General features: G+C 35.3%; 3 protein-coding genes across 7 annotated transcripts in view; 1 reads left to right on the top strand and 2 right to left on the bottom strand.

Annotated features, from left to right (window-relative positions):
• Positions 1–4,265, top strand: part of LOC102597381 (OTU domain-containing protein 5-A-like) — a 7,432-nt gene extending 3,167 nt beyond the window's left edge. For all 4 annotated transcript variants that reach the window (XM_006362809.2, XM_006362808.2, XM_015303201.1 and 1 more), the window contains 6 exons: positions 1,676–1,753; positions 2,723–2,801; positions 2,923–3,068; positions 3,283–3,348; positions 3,443–3,617; positions 3,775–4,265. In XM_006362809.2, coding sequence (XP_006362871.1) covers positions 1,676–1,753; positions 2,723–2,801; positions 2,923–3,068; positions 3,283–3,348; positions 3,443–3,617; positions 3,775–3,974 — 744 coding nt within the window. In that variant the 3' untranslated portion in view covers positions 3,975–4,265. The remainder of the gene's footprint in view (positions 1–1,675; positions 1,754–2,722; positions 2,802–2,922; positions 3,069–3,282; positions 3,349–3,442; positions 3,618–3,774) is intronic.
• A 268-nt stretch (positions 4,266–4,533) lies between these two features.
• LOC102579599 (nicalin-like) lies at positions 4,534–18,365 on the bottom strand. Its single transcript, XM_006362841.1, has 15 exons — positions 18,320–18,365; positions 15,364–15,645; positions 13,515–13,678; positions 12,128–12,231; positions 11,371–11,437; positions 10,011–10,103; positions 9,766–9,930; positions 9,537–9,677; positions 9,362–9,439; positions 8,241–8,353; positions 8,093–8,153; positions 6,896–7,063; positions 5,900–6,001; positions 5,253–5,342; positions 4,534–4,983 (listed from the first exon to the last, which is right to left on the bottom strand). Exons 1-15 carry the CDS (start codon positions 18,363–18,365, stop codon positions 4,921–4,923), a joined length of 1,737 nt encoding a protein of 578 aa, XP_006362903.1. The 3' UTR covers positions 4,534–4,920.
• Positions 17,058–18,841, bottom strand: part of LOC102596616 (uncharacterized) — a 7,155-nt gene continuing 5,371 nt past the window's right edge. Inside the window, exon 10 of one of the 2 annotated variants that reach the window (XM_015303207.1) lies at positions 17,058–17,432. The gene's annotated coding sequence lies outside the window, so the exon portion shown is untranslated. The remainder of the gene's footprint in view (positions 17,433–18,841) is intronic. The other variant, XM_006362805.2, reaches the window with a different exon arrangement.

Raw genomic sequence — 18,841 nt, 5'->3', positions numbered from 1 at the left:
AAAAAAAAAAAAAAAAAAAAAAAAAAAAAATAACAATGGTAATATTAAAAGTTCTCTATTTTACTGGTATATGTGTCTACTGTATCCTATTATAAAAAGAAGTAGTAGTAGTAGATGTGTGCTGTATAAAGAGAACACAGGAATGTGTTGGGCGTAATGCCTCACCTTCCCACACTGGCATAAGTGCAATCCGTCGAATTGAGAGATGAATATGACTTCCCTATCCCTATTATCATTTCTATGGTTCACGCAGATTATTTTTCTTTTTGAAAAGGTAAGTAGTATTATAAATGAACAAAAACAACACAAAGACCATGGTGGGTTGCATCCCAGCAAAAAAGATAACAAAGCAAGTGAACCTGTTCTACCTATGCACTTAATCTAAAACGTCTAACAGGGTTTGTGCAGATTGTTAGTTGAGGTACTTTTTGTACAATCCAATCTATTACTCTTCCCCCTCTAAAGGTCCAGCTAAACAATACTTCCCCAATCGTGCTTGGCATCAACCATTGAAGACTTGACCAATGCAGTACTTTCCACCCATTGATTGTGAGGTGTAGGTATTGATTGGGGCAGTGATGGGAAGTTAAGAGTTGAGATAGCTGTGAAGGAAAAAAAGCGTATAGAGTCATTTTCTGGAAAATATTTTCCCTCTCATACAAGAAATACACCTATGTCTCCCATAAGAATATAATTGTGTAGCTCAATGGAGAGAAGAATTTCATCCCATAGAATACAAGAGTTGGTTAATGTGGACGATGCTTATTTTAGCTTATTACTGGGCATAGTTGACAATAAAGACATTAAAAACGAGTTTGTCTGATTTGTAATGTCAACGTTATCGAAAGTATATTTAAGTTATTGGTGGTTTGTGTTTTTCAAATATCAAGTTAATTTGGAACACATCAAAATTCTTGGATGTCTATACAAATAAATTCTGTTATTTGGCGAAAGAGCTACTGCTTATCTTCAGGTAGCATGCTTCCATTTATTATTCATCTCTAGCATTCTCTGAAATCAATGATGATCAGCTCTCAGAAGATGTTATACTTTGTAAGGTTTGCAGCAATTACCTTACCCTTTTTAGAAGTAATAATTACCTGTTTACTTGCCAATTTCTTGTTTTCTTGCAACAATTACCTTGCTACACATCCTTGGGTAAATTTACCTTCTGGCTTAGTGCGCTCATGTTTGTGTAATTTAACTAGACAAACAACAGGTACTAATGTTTCATGGGTTAAGTAAGGTTCTGTATGTCTACACCTTTTTTTAATCTTTTGGGGGAGGGTGGGAATTGGGAGCAAGTTTATAGGTATGTCTGCATTAGTTCTTTCTTTGGTTTTTCAGTTCATCTTGTCTGCTTCTTGAGAATCTAAGTCAGTATGGCAGTCCTTCCTCAAAAAAATAATCTAAGTAGACTTCCCTCTGATGCTTCATCAATTGATGTCCCGTGTTCCCTTGGCATCCAAGTCCTTAACCTAGAGAATATAAGAACGCTACTATCTGTAAAGGCATCCATGTGTACGCTGTGGCTGGCGTCACTTATGTTATATCTACTGGGAGTATTTTCAATGTTTGGAAGGTTGATATAAAATCTCATAATCATCACTATCTTTCTGCAAAACCTTTACCACTCCTCTCATTATTTATTTCTCAATGTGCTTCTTTGTGATAGGAGCGGGAAAGAGATCACTTCTCTCAGTTTATAATTGAAGGTTTCACTTCCTATTGCAAGAGAAAAAGGAGAGACAAAGTAAGTCACATTGCAGTTCACTAGTATTCCCCGTCTTATTTGTTGATTCTGTCAGACTAGTACAATTTTAAAGCATTTGCTATAACATTGAATAAGAATGTCTTCTGTATGGTCTTAGAGATAATTTCTCTAGATTAGCTAGCAAGTTCTTGCATTTTTCTTAGATGATACAGATAATAAAGTAGTCATGCAACCAGGTGAAGTGCAAGTGTGCAACACGTGAAAATAAAAATGAATCAATGATTGATCATTTGGTGAGCGAGAAGAAAATTGGTTGCTTCAATGTGAATTCACTTTTCTTAAGAAGTTTGTTGAATATTGTCAAACTGCTAAGTGTACTGTTGTTAAATGAATGTTCTAATATCCGTGTTTTATTGTTAACTATTTGCATATTTTATGTGTAATCTAAAATGGTAATATGCTATCTTGAATTCCCTTTTTTTGTATTTTGTGTTTATTTTTCTCTCTTTTTTTGCATGTGGGGGGGACATACAGTTGCCCCACAGTTGGTGTACATTTCTCCATCTGCGGGAGAAATTGTGGGAGGCAGGGGAAGTTAGTAATGCTGTACTTAATTTTTCCTTTTTCTTTAACCATTATGCTCTTAAATTTGAGTTTCTTGACTATCCTTTTAATCACTCCATTCGTTTTATTCTAAAGAGGTTCTGGTTGCTGTTCGAGTAGGGTGTGCAATAATTTACACACCTGTTATTTCTTTTGCTTAATAAACAGACCAAAAAAGTGAGATTCCAGCTGGATGTTTGAGTAGTTAAAGAGCTTAAATCAACTACAGATATCAATTTCTTTCAAGAGCTCATGTTGATAGTCTTTGTGGCTTTGTCATAAAAAATAAAAAAGTCTTTGTGGCTTTTGCTTGTCTTTTTGGAATATATGTTGTGGCATGTCTGTCTTTGTTCCTTTATCCTTTTTATGTGGCTATCAGGCTAATGTTCTCTATTGGCTTGATAGGTTTATGGCAACAATGTGGAGATTCAAGCTTTATCTGAAATGTATAATCGCCCTATTCATATATATTCTTATAGCACAGGTAACCTTTCTTTTGTTATCCTTTTTTAGACACCAGTAATGATTTTATGGCAACTGGGCCAGTCTCTGTTGATTCTATATTTGTGCTGCCTGAATTTAATTTCTGGAAATCACTAATTCAGAACCAATCAATACATTCCATGGAAGTTATAATACAGACAGCCCTCCTGTTCGACTCAGTTTTCATCATGGAAATCATTACAACTCCCTTGTTGATCCACGTCGACTAACTGTTGGTGCTGGCCTTGGGTTTAGCTCTCTACAAGGGGTAAAATTTCTAATCTACGAACAGACATGATGTTGACTTTCTATAGCTATCGTAACTGGATAAACTTCATTGGCTGTGTGCCTTACAGCTCTTGGGTGTTGAATTATGTGGGTGATGCTATTTTTTTTACCAAGTTTGTAGATTATCATCTATAGCATCTAGTAGCTCTGGTTCCATTTATTATCTCTTTTATCTTTTTTTCTTTATTGTATAGAGGAACGTTGATAAGGATCAGGTCAAAGCAGCAATAAAAGCTCAACAGGATCAGCAAATTGATAATGTAAGCACCTTGAAAATCATTTCGATCTTAATCACCTTGATAAGAAACCAGACATTCATGTTGTTTTGACTTTATGCTAAACGGTTCAATTCAGGCACTTCTGGCTGAAGGACGCTTTTATTCAGATCTTGAGCTCACTGAAAAGGAGATTGAACGCATGGTAGTGGAAGCTTCTAGGGCTGAGTATGTTTCCAATGACAAGTTCAGACAGCAGCTTGGTTGTCGAGAAACTTCCACTTCTAGTGCTGAACCATCATCGTCTGGAGCTAGTAAGTTCGAGCTGGCTTTCAATGTGGATTTTGCCTTCACTAACAATAGTAGACTAGTTTGTTTGTTTGTTCGTCTATTGTTGTTGAGTCAACTATTTTTGTGGTTGCAGGACTTCAACTATCTTGATCCTGCTAACTTTTTTCTGTTGAATCGCAGGATCATCAGGAAGTGACACACATGAAGAAGGCAGTCGAGAGGTCCTTAGCGACTGCATCCAGATTATGCTGTCAATGGGATTTAGCTATGGACGAGTAATAGAGGCTTATAGCATATTCGGAGATGATGTGGATTCCATGGTATGTTATCTCATCGAAACCAGCAATAGCAGCAGACGTAAAGGAAAAGCAACTGAATGATGAAAACGAAGAAAGACTTGCAATGAGATAATAGTTTCTTGTTTCTGTCTAGTACTAGTATGACTGTATCTCGTCGCTGAAACCTTGAATGCGTTATTTTCAGCCTTAAAATCTACCACTGTTGTGTTTCGGGTTAGCGTTAGAACTTGACTTTCTGTCTTCTCTGCTTCTACTTCTGGTAGTAGGTACTGTTGAATGCTTGCATCTTCAAATAATTTCTGTTTCACATAGTGTTCTACAGACAGGTTCTGAGCTACTCATATTTTCTCGATTAATAACCTTTTCCAGGAATGTCTTTTACGATACCTTGTTACTATGTGATGAATGAATTTACCAAATATGTTTTTGGCTATTTCTGATTTATTACGCATACATGATCAGAGGTATCAGATATATGTTCAAAAGGGCAGTTTAATATACGAAACATATTCGAGAGAAGGTAGAATTTACGCAGATTTTATTCTCATTAGGGGGATTCGAACCGATGTGGGCTGAAAACGTAGTAAAAAACATACTTACATAACTAAAAGTGTCTTCTTTGAGATTAATACCGTCTCCATATACAAATTGCATGTTATAATCTGAAAACAACATATTTTTCCATAGTTTAAATGGTTAACTGTCTGCAAATTAATGTGATAACTGCCGGCAAATTAATGTTGTATACTATGAAGCTCGAAGTTTAACATCTCTAAGTAGCCTGTTATGGAAATTACATTTGTAACTCAGCCAAAAAATTATAACTATGTAGTCACTATCAAAGTAAAATATGTGGAGTTTCTCCCATGGAACTTCGTTGAAAGCTTCTCTAAATAACGACATATTAAACTACAGCTCGATGGTGAGCAATTCATCCACGGATGATTTTCCTTGAGGCTACAAAGATTAACACTAGCTTCATAGTTTACTGGAAACCTCAAGTGTGAACATATCCCACCTCAAGAAATCAGACAGCTTTCACTTTCCGGGAAGGAGGACGTCGGAATAGATTGATAAGATCGTCAAGACCCTGTTGAGCAATACCAGAGTCACATTCAGTTCTCTTTATTTTCTTTTTTTTCCAATAGTTTGTTTTTATTGTAAGAATGGGGTTTCAAAATTGTGCCACGGTAACATTAGGAACAAAATGATAACATATTTTGAGCTTAAATGGGGAAGTAAGGATTCATATAGCCGACCCAAACTTGCATGGAGGTGCAGTAGTTGTTGCTATAGTAGTATAAGCAACTTGCAAACCAGAAGGAAGACATTGAGAGCCAAACAAACTAGAAGACATACCCTGGTGGTGATAACGAGAAAACTGAAAAGTGTAATCAAGTATGATCCAAGAACTAACAACAAGAGCAAGTCAAAAGTCACGCTCGCAACCTACAATAAAAAGAAAATAGGGTGTTAGATTTTTTACAGCTCATTAGCTGTAGAAAATGATTTGCCACGTTAAGTTTGAAAGCAAATCAAGTAATATGACTCTAGATTAATAGAGGTGCAAGATGAAATGCAATGCTAAGTTAGGCAAGTGAAACTCAAGATAGGATTAATAGAGGTGCAAGATGAAATGCAATGCTAAGTTAGGCAAGTGAAACTCAAGATAGGATTAATAGAGGTGCAAGATGAAATGCAATGCTAAGTTAGGCAAGTGAAACTCAAGATAGGATTAATAGAGGTGCAAGATGAAATGCAATGCTAAGTTAGGCAAGTGAAACTCAAGATAGGATTAATAGAGGTGCAAGATGAAATGCAATGCTAAGTTAGGCAAGTGAGACTCAAGATAGGCCTATGTATTAGAATTACAATTGGACCCTAAACAAATCAAGTATGATCAATGATGAAATGTATTGTAATTAGCACACAGACACACACATGAGTACTAGAAACTAGAAAGGTAGTAGTGGCAAGGAGACAGAAGAGGGAATGGTCTTACACACCTGATATACATGTAACTTGCCACTAATTGAATCATAAAAAGTGAAAGTCTCATCTAGCGTCTCATGCTGTACATTCACCTCAGCAGTATGATCAGCTAATTCCTGCAGGAGTAGAAAACACATGTGAACAAAACGAGGGGGGGAGGAACGGCTATCACAAGGGGCTCAAATTGCTATATGACAATGCCAGAGTTATCTTTTGTCAAGTGATCTTAAAAATGAAAATTTATGGACTAATACTTTCGAAAGGTGGACGTCGGTTTTTTGGAGTTTATGTGTCACGAAACAAGAATTCAGGATTATCTTGATTTTTTCAGGAGTATTAGTTCATGAATTTTCCGGAATGTGTCACCGACTCTGTTTGAATTCAAATATTGTGGGTCCATTGGTGACGACCTATTAATTGATACTCATTATTTTCAAAAGGCAGACATCACTTGTTTTTAAGTTAATGTGTCAAAAACAGGAATTCAGAACTGTCTCGATTATTCGTATGTATGTCCATGAATATTCCAGAATAACTGATTGACTCTGTTTGAGCTCAAATTTTGTGGGTCCACTGGTGACGACCTATTAAATGATACACATCGTTTTCGAAGGACGGACGTCGCTTTTTTTGGAGTTTCTGTGTCACGAAATAGGAATTTCCAGAATTATCTCATTTTTTATGTGAATTAGTTCATAAATTTTCCGAAATATGCGTGACAGACTCGGCTTGAGCTCAAATTTTGTGGGTTCATTGGTGACAACCTATTAAATGATACTAATTGTTTTCGAAAGGCGGACATCCTTTTTCGGAGTTAATGTGTCAAGGAAGGAGGCAAGAACAGGGGATCCGAGGCTAATTATTTATATTATCAAGGAAAGGAAAAAAGATAACAAGAGACGCATTATCTAATAGTGTGGAATGACCATTGGTGATAGTGATGCATGTGCATCGACATGTCTCTATATGTTAACATGATTTAAAAGATTTCAAAGAAAGGAGGGTAGTACCTTTTGCAGTGCCATGATAAGTGGGTCACTCTTTGAAAGAAAAGGTGCCACTCGAGAGGTAGTAGACAAAAGATCCAGCCAGGACCGTACATAGGAAGGATTGACAGCTAAACTACCATTGTCTGCAAATATATTTGTGCCTTTTCCTTCCTGGCTGTATATATGTCTCTGTGTACATAGATACTTGTTAGACAGAAAAGCAACCATATCATTTAACAAAATGTAAAAAAATAAGATAGTTCTCATCGGGGATATAATAAGCAACATTTCATACTCAGTTTACATAACAGAAAGTATACCAAAAATAACAAGGCATACAAGGCTGCAAAATAATATGCGTCCAAATGATAATCTAGAAAAAATTTCTTTTTCCAGAGAAGTCCTACCACCAAAACATCTTACATACAGCACACCCCAAGAACATTAACAATAGACAAAACACTGTCGCACAAACAGTGAGAAAGGCACATGGAGCTTTGTACTCCATATTAATTCTTATATCTTCAAAATTTGTTTAAACTTCCAAAGGCCATATTAATTGTAGATATTTTTAGTAAGATGCCCATCTAATATGGGATGTAGTTCTATACATACATCCTGAAATTGTTAGATTTATCCTCATCCTAAAGATCTTTAACAGTTATGCTTCAACAAAATCATGTAAAATTCTAGTATTGTTCATCTGACTAATTTAAAGAAAAGGTGCAACAACAATAAAATAGCATATAATTAATTTATGAGCTAGAAAACTACTTCCAGGAATTGACCAGAGCTTTAATGTTCTTGTGGAAAACAGGAAGAGACCTTCAAATGAAAGTAATTTTGTCAATTAAATTAAGTCATGGAATGACGATGTAGATATGGTTCTCTAAACTATCTTGTTTATGTCAATTAAATTATGAGGTTTATGTTGATTATGTATAAGACTGTATGCATGCAAAGCATTAAACACAATGGATATCTTGACAAAAAGAGAAAGATGTAGAATTTACACACATAAAGTTCCCGTGAGAGGCCAAAGAAGCCCCCCCCTTATCATTTTTCAAGTTAAAACAGTTCGGTCACAGTTGTCTATTTCTCAAAAAGAAGAAAATGTCACTTGAAGGTTGGTTGTTTGATTATTAATAAAATCAGACTTCTATTATATTATTTCATCATGTTTGGAACAGGTTTGGCGGCAAAGATGTAGATACTTACTGCTACACTTTCAGCAACAAGCTTGACACTTCGAATGATTGAGGCTTCACTAACAGAACGTCTGAGAACAGAAAACAAGGATTTCAGCTAATTGTGATCAAAAGAATTTTGAAAATAGGATATAAAGTTCAGTACCAAAGCACACCACCTGTTATCAGACAAACTTCCAGTGCCTTCTAACAATTCAGGTGCAGTAGAAAGCTCAGAAATTGTTGCTGCAGTGACTCGCAGCCTTGAAAACTGCTCATGCTCCCAAGCTACCTACATTATTTTAGTAGCTTTAGCACAGAAACTATTACACATGGCATTCTAAGAAAATAAAACAAGTCAAAATGGCAGGAGTAACTGATATTCAACTACAGAACAAAGCTCAATAACTTATTGCTCAATCAGTGTTAATACTGTTCAATTAATCATTTAACAACGGGAACCTGTAATATAGCTACGAATGAGCTGGGTAATCTCAATCCTACCCCAACATAAGATCAGATGGAAGGTTTCCTCCTTCACAAGAGAGATTGCTGCATAGAAGTTTGAAGAATCTGTTCCTGGGGATCCCTTTTTCTTTATGTTGCAGTTAACTTTGTATATGAACCGTGAGTTTCATATTGGCATAAATTAGCAGCCAAGGAGAAGATGTTTGAAGGAGAAAAAAAATATTCAGATGCCAGAACATTGCGATCGTCACTAAATTACCAGTTTAATATAACTGTACTACTAAAACCCAAAACCAGCAAACACTCAGTGATTGTAACCAGACAGATTCTGCCACTGACATAATCTCATTTTTTAGTACCATTGCTCTTGTTACAAATGTCACCAGAAATGTAACCAAGCACAAACCCAACCTCAACTAGCAGAGCACTATGTCATACACACTAACAAGGAGTTGCACCATGGCAAAAATTGTCAAATTGGTTAAATAGGAAAATAGTAAGCAAATTTGATCCAATAGAATGGCAAACTGCAAGTTTTCACAAAAATTATCTGCCTAATTTAGGTCCATATTTGATTCAGGGGAAAGAGGAATAATTTCCCCAACTATGCAGTAGTCAATTTTTCACACAAAAGACTACATTTATTTATTTTTACTTCGACATGAAAACAGAATTTTTTTTCCATCACCACATCAGAAAACAGTCTTCAATGCCCCAAATATCATTTTTCCCAAAAGATATTTCTGAGGCTCTAAAGCTGGCCCAAGGGTCTGATTATAGATGAAGTCAAAGAACAGGTCTGACCAACAGATAAGAAGAGATGTGTGCTTACTCTAGGACTGGAGATGTTTATTTTTTTGTGCTTAAGACCAACTTGAAGCCCCGATTCTTCTGCTACACTGGAGAAACCCTACAAACATAGACTTTTAGACTAGAAAGGATTGTGGTAGAAGTAACAAATATTGAGATACTCCAAGGTTCTTTCAGTTGATGCAATCATCCCATACCTGAAATATCTGTTGTATGTATGTGTTTTCAGGAGGTTTTGAAACATGAAGATGTAACTCATTGCCAAAGGAGCCAAGACTATTCAAGCAAATGGCATAGTCGATACTCTCCCGTAGACGTTGGTCAAAACTTCGAAGCCACTGAAGAGAAAGAAACTACAGGTTGAAAAGACAGAGCAAGATAAACTGCAACTTATGCATAGAAAATGCTCGGGCAGGAGTAGTGCACCTTCTGAGTTCCGTTGAAGTTATAAGGCCCACCCGACGTCAATCCAAAAAGTAAGTTATATCTACCTCTTGTTTTAGGATTTGAATACAGAACAGAGAACAGCCTAGCTATCTCAAGAAGTGCCACAACACCACTTCCATTGCTATCACTTCCAACTGACAATGCCTGCAGATTATACCATAGATTAAGTGATTAATGTCAGAATGGATAGTGGAAGCTCACAAGTTAACGCAAGTATCATTTACCGGTGCAGCCCCAAATGTGTCATACGAAGCCACTATGGCAATAGTAGGGAGTTGACTTGAGTCTCCATCAGATTTCAGCCCTGGTAACCATCCCTGAATTCACCCCCAAAGAAAAATGTAAACATCCTTGATAATAAATGCACGATATTTTAACTTCCAAATAGCAGTTAACTGCTTTTTAACTTTATTGATCAACTTAGCTACTATTTTTTTTTTGAGAATTGGTAAGTTAACCAGTGCATATTTTAGATTGTTATTGTAACATATTTGAGTATCTCTCCTATAATGATTCAAGAAATAATCTATGGTAACTAGGAAATTTGAGAATTACTGTAGAACAAAATTTTGGTTTACCACTACAGGGAAATAAATCTAAGAAATATTTAAATAATTTTTCAGTCAAATTATAAAACGGAATAATTTAGCAATAATCTAAATCATATGATTGAATAAATAGGGAAATCCAAAATGTCAAATGATATTTGTAACTACAGAGGGATTTGCAATATTCACAGCATCTTCTCTGTGCAAATGAAGTACCGCAAACATTTCCAACTACCTAAATTAATGTGGTTAACTTTGGCAACCAAAGAAAGAAAAATATCTTCTCCACATGGGGAAATGAAACAAGTAGATCCACTTCCTTTCCTAAATTGACATCAATATGAACAATGCTTATATACATATTAGTAACCATATATAGTCTAGTTACTATAGGATTAATTTGGTTCTATATGTGTTTTCCTATTGCTTGGATATCAGCTAGCAACATATAGTAGATAGGACATCCGATCAAAACGCAAATACTTGTGGGATAGCTTTATGCTTCCTTCCAGGAGTGATGATCCAGATATAACAAGTATGCCATCACATATTGTATTCATATTTCATAGTGCTTGGACAGCAAGATCTGAATGTCCAGCCAGATCAGAATCATAAGAATTAAGGAAAAGCTTGCATCTTCTTGATGCCTTTAAATGAATCTACTTACTTCATCAAAAAAAAAAAAAAAATTAAGGAAAAGCTCATTGCTTTTCCCTGCTTCTAGAATCATAAGCCAGAGATAGTGAGTATGCCAACACTAACAATATCAAGTAAACCACATGCTATGAATTAAATTTGTAGACACCTGCATTCCCTCTACACAAAAATTCCTCCTCAATCTCATCAATAGCTAATTACATTAAAGCAAAGCAAATCAGTAGCTCCAAAAAAAACCCAGAGAAAATGACCACAATTGATAGCGAAAGGGGAGATAAATTCTAGCTATCAAGAATGTTAACTTTTTAGGCTAGTAAGAGAGGTCAATGTCATTAGAAAATTCATAGTAAATCAAATTTCTCAGAAGGTGAACTAGAACCTGAATATTTGTAATGGTGGGAGATGCAATTTTCTTAGGATCTGAGGCAGCAACAACAAGCTTGTATCTGTAGACATGTGATCAGTGGAATCATTAACAAGAGAAAGTGAAACCAGTTTGACAATTCAAACTGAACCACAATGACAGAAACAATATGCCAAATATCTGATGCTCATTCTGCTCCATGTCCTCTGACACACTTCCCTTCTAGGGACACATAATTAGTTGATAAACTTAATAGATAGTAACTGAAAAATCATTCAACAGTTGCAATAACTTGATTTATCAAAGCAACTTTGTACACAATTTCATCATTTACTTTAATATTTGACATATTGCATGTTGTACTAGTTATAAAAAAAAAACAAATAAATTTCTATGCACAATCAACTAGTTGCCAAATATTCTGATGTAGTTATATTTTTTCTTTTCTTCTTTTCTATATTTGCGTGGACAAGCATGTATCCAGTAGACAGATCACTGATAGTAATCCAACTTATCAGTTCAAAATCTTATTTTGACAGTAACAAAATCTGAAGAGTTAGCTGAAGAATAAAGATAGACAGAAGCATTTAAGTTTATGATGGAGACTGCAGATGGTAAAGGAATTTAACAAGCACATTAAACAAACAAATTAATCAAGACTGTGTTTAGAGATCTGTAGGACATCGGTCCACTATTGTCATGTTTTAGTAACTTGTCATAAAGCAAGAGAGGCAACTTCTCTCTCAACAATAATAATGAGACACAAACTTACCCGCCTGTTGTAGCAGTTGCAGGTTGACCACTAGCATCATTTCTCTTGACTTCAGCTAGTACAGCATTGATATTATCGTCCTCAAAAGCAAAATACACAGGATACTGAAAGAGAATATCATACAGTTAAACAATCACTACATTTATATCATATATATGAAATCAACATGAAGAAGATGCAAATAAACCACAAATGCTATCCACGCAAGAGAAGTCTGGTGAAGTCAGCAGATAAGCAATATAAAATTAAAAACTCTATCCAATACCAAAAGTCACATTTTCCTATGTTTGAGAGAGGAGTTGGCACAAAATGCAGTGAACTCAATTATATAAAATCACATACAAATGGAGTCACATGCACTACACTCTCTTTTTATCAGGTAAATAATATTTTCATTAATAAACATGGCCAAAAAGCCATATTCAGGGGGTAAACAAAAAGGTAAAGAATCTACAAACATGCACTACACTTATCTTTTCTGGAAACTTCAACTCCCTGTTCTAATACAAAATTAGGCTCTATAGTACTTTTCCGATTTATGATAATAACTAGATTAGTTCATATAAGGCAGAGGGAGTTGCAACTAAAATTGCTCAATTTTCTTTTGTTCTATGAACGCTTTGAAGGATAGACTATACATATGGACACTGTTTAACATAATATTATACTTATCTCATCCTTGTGAAAAGGAAGTCAAAGGCAAATATTCCATATGCGAAAGATAACCTTCTTTTTTTTCTTTTTTTTTTTAAACTGGCAAGGTTGTATTCTCCAGCATTAAGGGTATGTTGGCTACCTCCAAAAAGGGATAATTACAGATTTCCTATCAAATCTATAATCTCATCTTATATCATCCTTACAAAGTTGTTTACACCAAAAAGTAAAAATACTATACAATTCCATTTAATCACAGTGACAGTCATCATAATCCACATCAAATCACAGTCAATGCCTCTATGACATTCTGTTTCATACTGAGTCACCATGTTCCTATATATACAATATTTTAGGATTTTACTAGGATTGAATACTAAAACTACTTCTGAGTGTTCATATTCATCACTTTAAATGATTTGACATTCATTTTTTATCACCAAATAGTAGTTGGTTACTAGTACTAAAAATTGATTTTCCCAAAAAATAAAAAGGGAAACCGCTGATGATTAAAGAATAAAGAACTATTTAATTATGAATGATTAAATCTGCTAGTCAGCTAGAATAAACCAAACAAAACAAAACAGCCCCTAGACAACGGTCAAAGGCATCTCTAGGAACATGATAAAGGTGTACTATAAATCTCATGCATCACACCACTGAACATAACCAGGTGCAAAAAAAAAATAGAAAAAAAAAAAGAAAAAGATATTCAAGGATGTGTTTGCCTCACAGGAATGTTAGCATGAATAAGCAACCGTTCCAGCTCAGACACTTTATTTCTCAGAAGGTCAAAATCTTCATCACCACCAACTGCAGTCTCTACTTTTTCTGGACTAAATTGAGGCGGCAGTAAAAGAAGTAAGCCCCCTAATAGCTTCCCCTGTCCAATGTATTCTGCAATAAAATGGAAATAGGAAGAACAAGGCCATTAGATGAGAGACTGAAGAATTGGGGAAAACACAAATCACTAAAACTAAGTACTCAAATATGTTGTACAATCAACTATTAGGTTAAATTTATATTCTTTCAGACGATATGTTAAGTTGAAGATCCAGAAATTCAACTTAAAAGATCTTTTTTTTCTTAATCAAAAGATTTTTTAAGTTGAATTTCTGGAATAAGTTTTCTTTCTGCAACTGTCAGAATTTAATATACCCTTTAGCAGAGTTAGCAATACAAATGATATCAGAACAAGTTAACAACAATTGAACAGTCAAGAGAAGTAAACCAGAAGTACTTTAGCAGACTTATCGCATTAAAAACGAATGCCAAGGCGAAGAACAGGAAAAGAAAATATAAAAGTGCAAAACAAAGGAATTAATTAAATAATAAGGTAGTAGTCAAGCATTCATGTTTTTGTGACACTAGAACTCAATATCCCAAACGGTGAAAGGAGAGCCCCACTGCTGAGAATAGTTGTTCACAAAGTAATTCAATTTTTGAGAATACACCATATTCTTAGACTGTTCAGTCTTAAATCAGTTTGTCCTTTCTTCGTAGGATATATTTTAATCAGCATTGTCAACCTACTGTCATTTCCTAAAGTTTATACGTCAAGTTGATTAAGTGCCTAAAAGCATATAGTTGCATAAATGACTTTTGTATTGTTTTTTCTGGTCCAAATCTGGCCTTTGTTCTACTCGAACTTTCTCAGTGTTGTTCCATACCATTGCCGTTAGCAAATCGTTTCGTATTTGACCTTGTAATTAACAAAGCAGCTCCAGCGTGAAATAGGTGGACTCCGTGTCTAAATTGTTCAAGAAAAGAAGTCTAAATTTACCCACCCACCCCCCAACTTTTAACTATAGTTTAAAATTACTCTCAGTTTGAAGTTCCATTAGGTGTCAAGGACAAAAAAAAAGACTTTCCTAATGGTGGGGGCAAAGATTAGACCAATTCAATGGAGGGCAAGGTGGCTTAATTTCAGAGAGTTGAAATCTGTACAACAATCCTCCCAGAAAGGAACAATACAAGTCTCAATGGAATTTCATCTCCAAACCACTCCCTAAAACTAGACATTTACTTATTTATTTTAGCTGGAGCAACCTAACCCCTGTAAATAGACGTGATCATTTTCTGGACTTTGTTAGCTAGCCCCCTTATCTTAGCATAGTTTCATTAGATGTATTGGAGATAAAACATTCTCTTTTGTACCTTTTGCATCTTCCTGATGCCATTTAATGGAACTTCTTACTTCATATTAAAAAAATGTAGCAATTGCTATAAAAAATCACTGACAATAATGAACCAGCTACATAGCTGAACAATGGCTAGTACATGCAACTTCGTAACACTAAATTCATCTATGCCATTATTGAATAAATAAAACAACTTTAAAATATAGTTATGATTTGGTTAAAGCAACAACTTCGAGTTTCAACAGAAACTTTCTATTGTTACCGCAATTGCACCTATAAAAACAACTACTTAAAGATCACTTTTTCTTAATAAAACTGGAAAAAAAAAAGCAGCTGAACCGAAATCATTGAAAATAACGAACGAGCTTCTGAGCTTAACTATAGCTAATAAAAGCAAAATAAGGATTTTCAGATAACAAGCAGTATATAGAAGCAGCGAACCTTTAATGAGATCGAGGTCCAATTCGCGAACAGGAAGCATGAGTACAGTGCGAGAGAGATCTACAGTTGAGCTAGAAGCGAAGAACGACGAGCCGGCGTGGTGATTGAGAGTAGCAAGCCGAGATCCGAAAGGGACGCCGGAGAGATCATACTGAACCAGCCGATAAACGTCGACGACCGTGACGGCGTCGCAGAAGTCAACACATGCGACAAGGATTAACGCCAATGCTACTACCGGATAGTAGACGGGATCCAATGCCGCCGGCCGTCTGGGGTAGGGTTCTGCAGAAGAGAAATATCCGATGGATGGATTGATGCTAATAGGCTGCGTATTGTAATGGAAGTGTCTTTTCTGGAGTGGTAGTGGAAGTGATGAATAAAGTTTATTGAATTTTTTTTTTTTAAAAAAGTCACAATTATTATTAGTAATATTTTTTGTTTATATAAATAGTACTGAATTAAGCCAAACAAATAGAAACGAATCAGTCAACTCGTCATGTTTGGATGGTTGTTATCCGTTGTGTTGTATTGTTTAAATATCATGTTCAAATTAGAGTTGTGTATCGACCGGTTTCATTTGATTTTAATTTATTTGTTCTATGAATCGGGTATCTGGTAAATATGCTAAATCGCTATAGAACAACTAAGATATTGACTTATTGATTATTCGTTTATCGATTATTGATAGTTATTGATTTAACCATTAAGATTTGACACAAAATAATAATAATTGAAGGTCACTTAAAAATTAGAAATAAGGTGACAAACCAAATGAACCATACACATGAGTTGACAGATTGTATCTTGTTCGAAAGCTAACACTAGCACATAATAAAATGACCGAGAGTTTGAGACAGTAAAAAAAATTAGAGTATGAAAACTAAACCGTAAGTCAAACACTTTATATAACGAATGATAAATATAATTTAATAATTTACTATTATGTTATCAGTTAACCCGTTAAGAAAAAATCTCAAACTGCTAAAAACTAATAACCAATAAAAAAAAATTCAAAATCATTACCGAAATCATTAAACCAATACCTCATTACCAATAAATCGATAACTTTTTTTCGATTAGAATTATCGATTCCGATTCGATTTTAAACGACGCTAGTTGAAACTCATAATAAAATTTGATAAAAGAAGGATTGATAAGCAAGTTTCATGTTCACATGGCTAATGTCTTCAGAGTTAGTCTCAATAAAAACATATAAATTATATCCATGGAGAAAAAACCAACCATATAAATGGAATGGAGAGGAATAAAGGATTTTATTTAGGAGGAATATTTTGAGAATTAGAAAATATATCATAGATAAAATAATTTAAAAAATAGTTCAATCAAACAAAACTTATAAGCTAAAAGACCATAAGTTACTACATACAGTAAACAAAAACGTATTCATAATACATAAATTAAAAATTCTAACTCCGTCTCCGCAGATAAATAAAACAATGCAAAGAGCAATTGTCTTCATGCCATTTCAAATTCAGCTTACAACCTCTCAAAAGATTATTGACAGCTGAAATGTAAACCCCTTTTCAATCATCAAAACTCTCTTTCAGAAAAAAGACTTTGTCAACTATGCTTCAATTACAAACAAGTTGGATCGACCATAGGAATCCTCACTTACCGGTTTTCAAAGATGGTGAAGAAACATACAATAAAGATAATTCACTTTGTGACTCAAATTTAAAAGGGGAAACAACCAAGAATATATTAACACTTGCTAAAGTCACATGAAGTAGGATCAAACTAAAACACAACACTTTTTTAAGTTGTTCCCCATGAGGCCTCACAAAGATGCTTAAGAGGAAATGGAGAACATGTCAAATACTTTGTAAACAGTGCTCTATATATATTCTATACATCACTCTACTAGAGATGTCTCTACAAAATGTTCTGTGGATGTCTATCATCAATCTTTCGAATGAACTTTTTACTCTCGAAGCCTGGCAGTGGAATATTCATCCCTTCGATCCTGCTTTCTTAACAGGCAAGACATCATAAAGCTTGTCCTATTCTGCAAAATTCAGCTTGCTGTTTGTCGGTTACTCTCTGTTAGGCTGCAGAAGAAGTGGTGTTAAAGAGCAAAAGAAAGGACATAGTCTTGTTTCTATGGCATGATCATTAACAGCAAGATCAAAATAGAATGTAAAATCCAAACCACAAAACTGTATAAGTAGAGACGTGATATACGACCCTACAAGCGATTTCAAGTTTAGGTATTTGATGCTATGGCAGAGTCTTGTTTATCTTTCGTCTGAAAGAACATTCACAAAGTTGTTCTTCTTTATCACACACCGCAATACATGGTGACAGATGCATTATCTTTTTTCTATAACTGAGAAATCCCTAAGGTCCAGAGGCACACGGCTTAAAACTCGAAGGATAATGGACCCGCTCTAGCCTTCCTCACTTTGATATTAGGCTTTGGTCTTCAGTAGAGTTCAAACACATGTCATGTGCCTAACCCATACATCATGCTAAAGTGAAAGAAGCAATTATCCTTTTACTAATATCTGGTTCAGTCCTCTCTTTTTTATGAAAAGGGAAACCCGCAGCCGCTACCCTTTGGGTGCACATAGGGTAAAACCCCGCTCCTATGCAATAGCTCACAAACCACACGGGAGAAGTAACCCGCAGTAGGCAATCCCGGTGCGACGAGCTCGACCTAGAAGGCAAATCCCTTGCTTTCGCTGGCAAGGGGTTTCGAACTTGAGACCTCCAACATGGAAGTCCCAAGCCCAAACCACTGGGCCACCCCGATTGCTAAAATTTTTTGTTACAGGCACAGCATAATACAACAGTTGCTAGGATTTTCTTCCTCCGTCTGCAGCTATTACTCAGACAATCAATTTCTCAAACTTCTCTTACTTAGAACAGCCCATCCTTAAGTATATCTGCAAAGCTCGGAGTTCTTAAATTTAGAGTGGAATTTGCGACATCAGACTTGCCACAGCCAACCATTGACGAATCTCATCAGATTGGATAGTCATTTTGGAAGAAATAGGAAAGGAGAAGAAAAGAAATGTGCATAAAAAGAATGGTGAGATGGAAGAAACCAAAACTTTAGACTCAAATGAACACCTCATGGTTTGAGAATGGGGGCTAACATACTTCTATTAGAGAGGAAAAGATAATGTTGGGTTATACAGATACTTAGGTTCCATTTGTAACCAGAAAAGTTTCCAGAATCATCATGCCCCACAACCACAACCAAATGTCCTTCCTATCTGATATGATCAAATTACACTTGAAATTTCTAGTCCAATCCAAGAATTGGTTGGAGTATCTTCTCTACTCTGTACGATCCAAAAAAAAGAAGATATTCTCTACATCTATCCCTCGTGGTACTAGTTGAACTCTACCTTAGTGCTCTTTAATCATCTGGTTTATATTTGGGGAGTTCAGACACTACATTTTGCCACTGAAATACTAAGCCTTCTTACTTTGGTAGTGTGGGTACCCCCCC

The sequence above is a fragment of the Solanum tuberosum genome, unplaced genomic scaffold (genome assembly GCF_000226075.1).
Source record: "Solanum tuberosum cultivar DM 1-3 516 R44 unplaced genomic scaffold, SolTub_3.0 scf00392, whole genome shotgun sequence".
Lineage (NCBI taxonomy): Eukaryota > Viridiplantae > Streptophyta > Magnoliopsida > Solanales > Solanaceae > Solanum > Solanum tuberosum.
Note: the sequence above shows the minus strand (reverse complement) of the source record. Positions and strands in the feature narration are given on the sequence as shown.

Bases quoted from the DNA above. Each gene is read 5' to 3' on its own strand.
- LOC102579599 (XM_006362841.1), bottom strand. From the start codon at position 18,365: ATGACTATCCAATCTGATGAGATTCGTCAATGGTTGGCTGTGGCAA. The intron at 8,354-9,361 runs GTAAGCACACAT...AAAATAATGTAG, and splicing joins TAAACATCTCCAGTCCTAGA to GTAGCTTGGGAGCATGAGCA. The intron at 7,064-8,092 runs GTAAGTATCTAC...CTATGTACACAG, and splicing joins TTGTTGCTGAAAGTGTAGCA to AGACATATATACAGCCAGGA.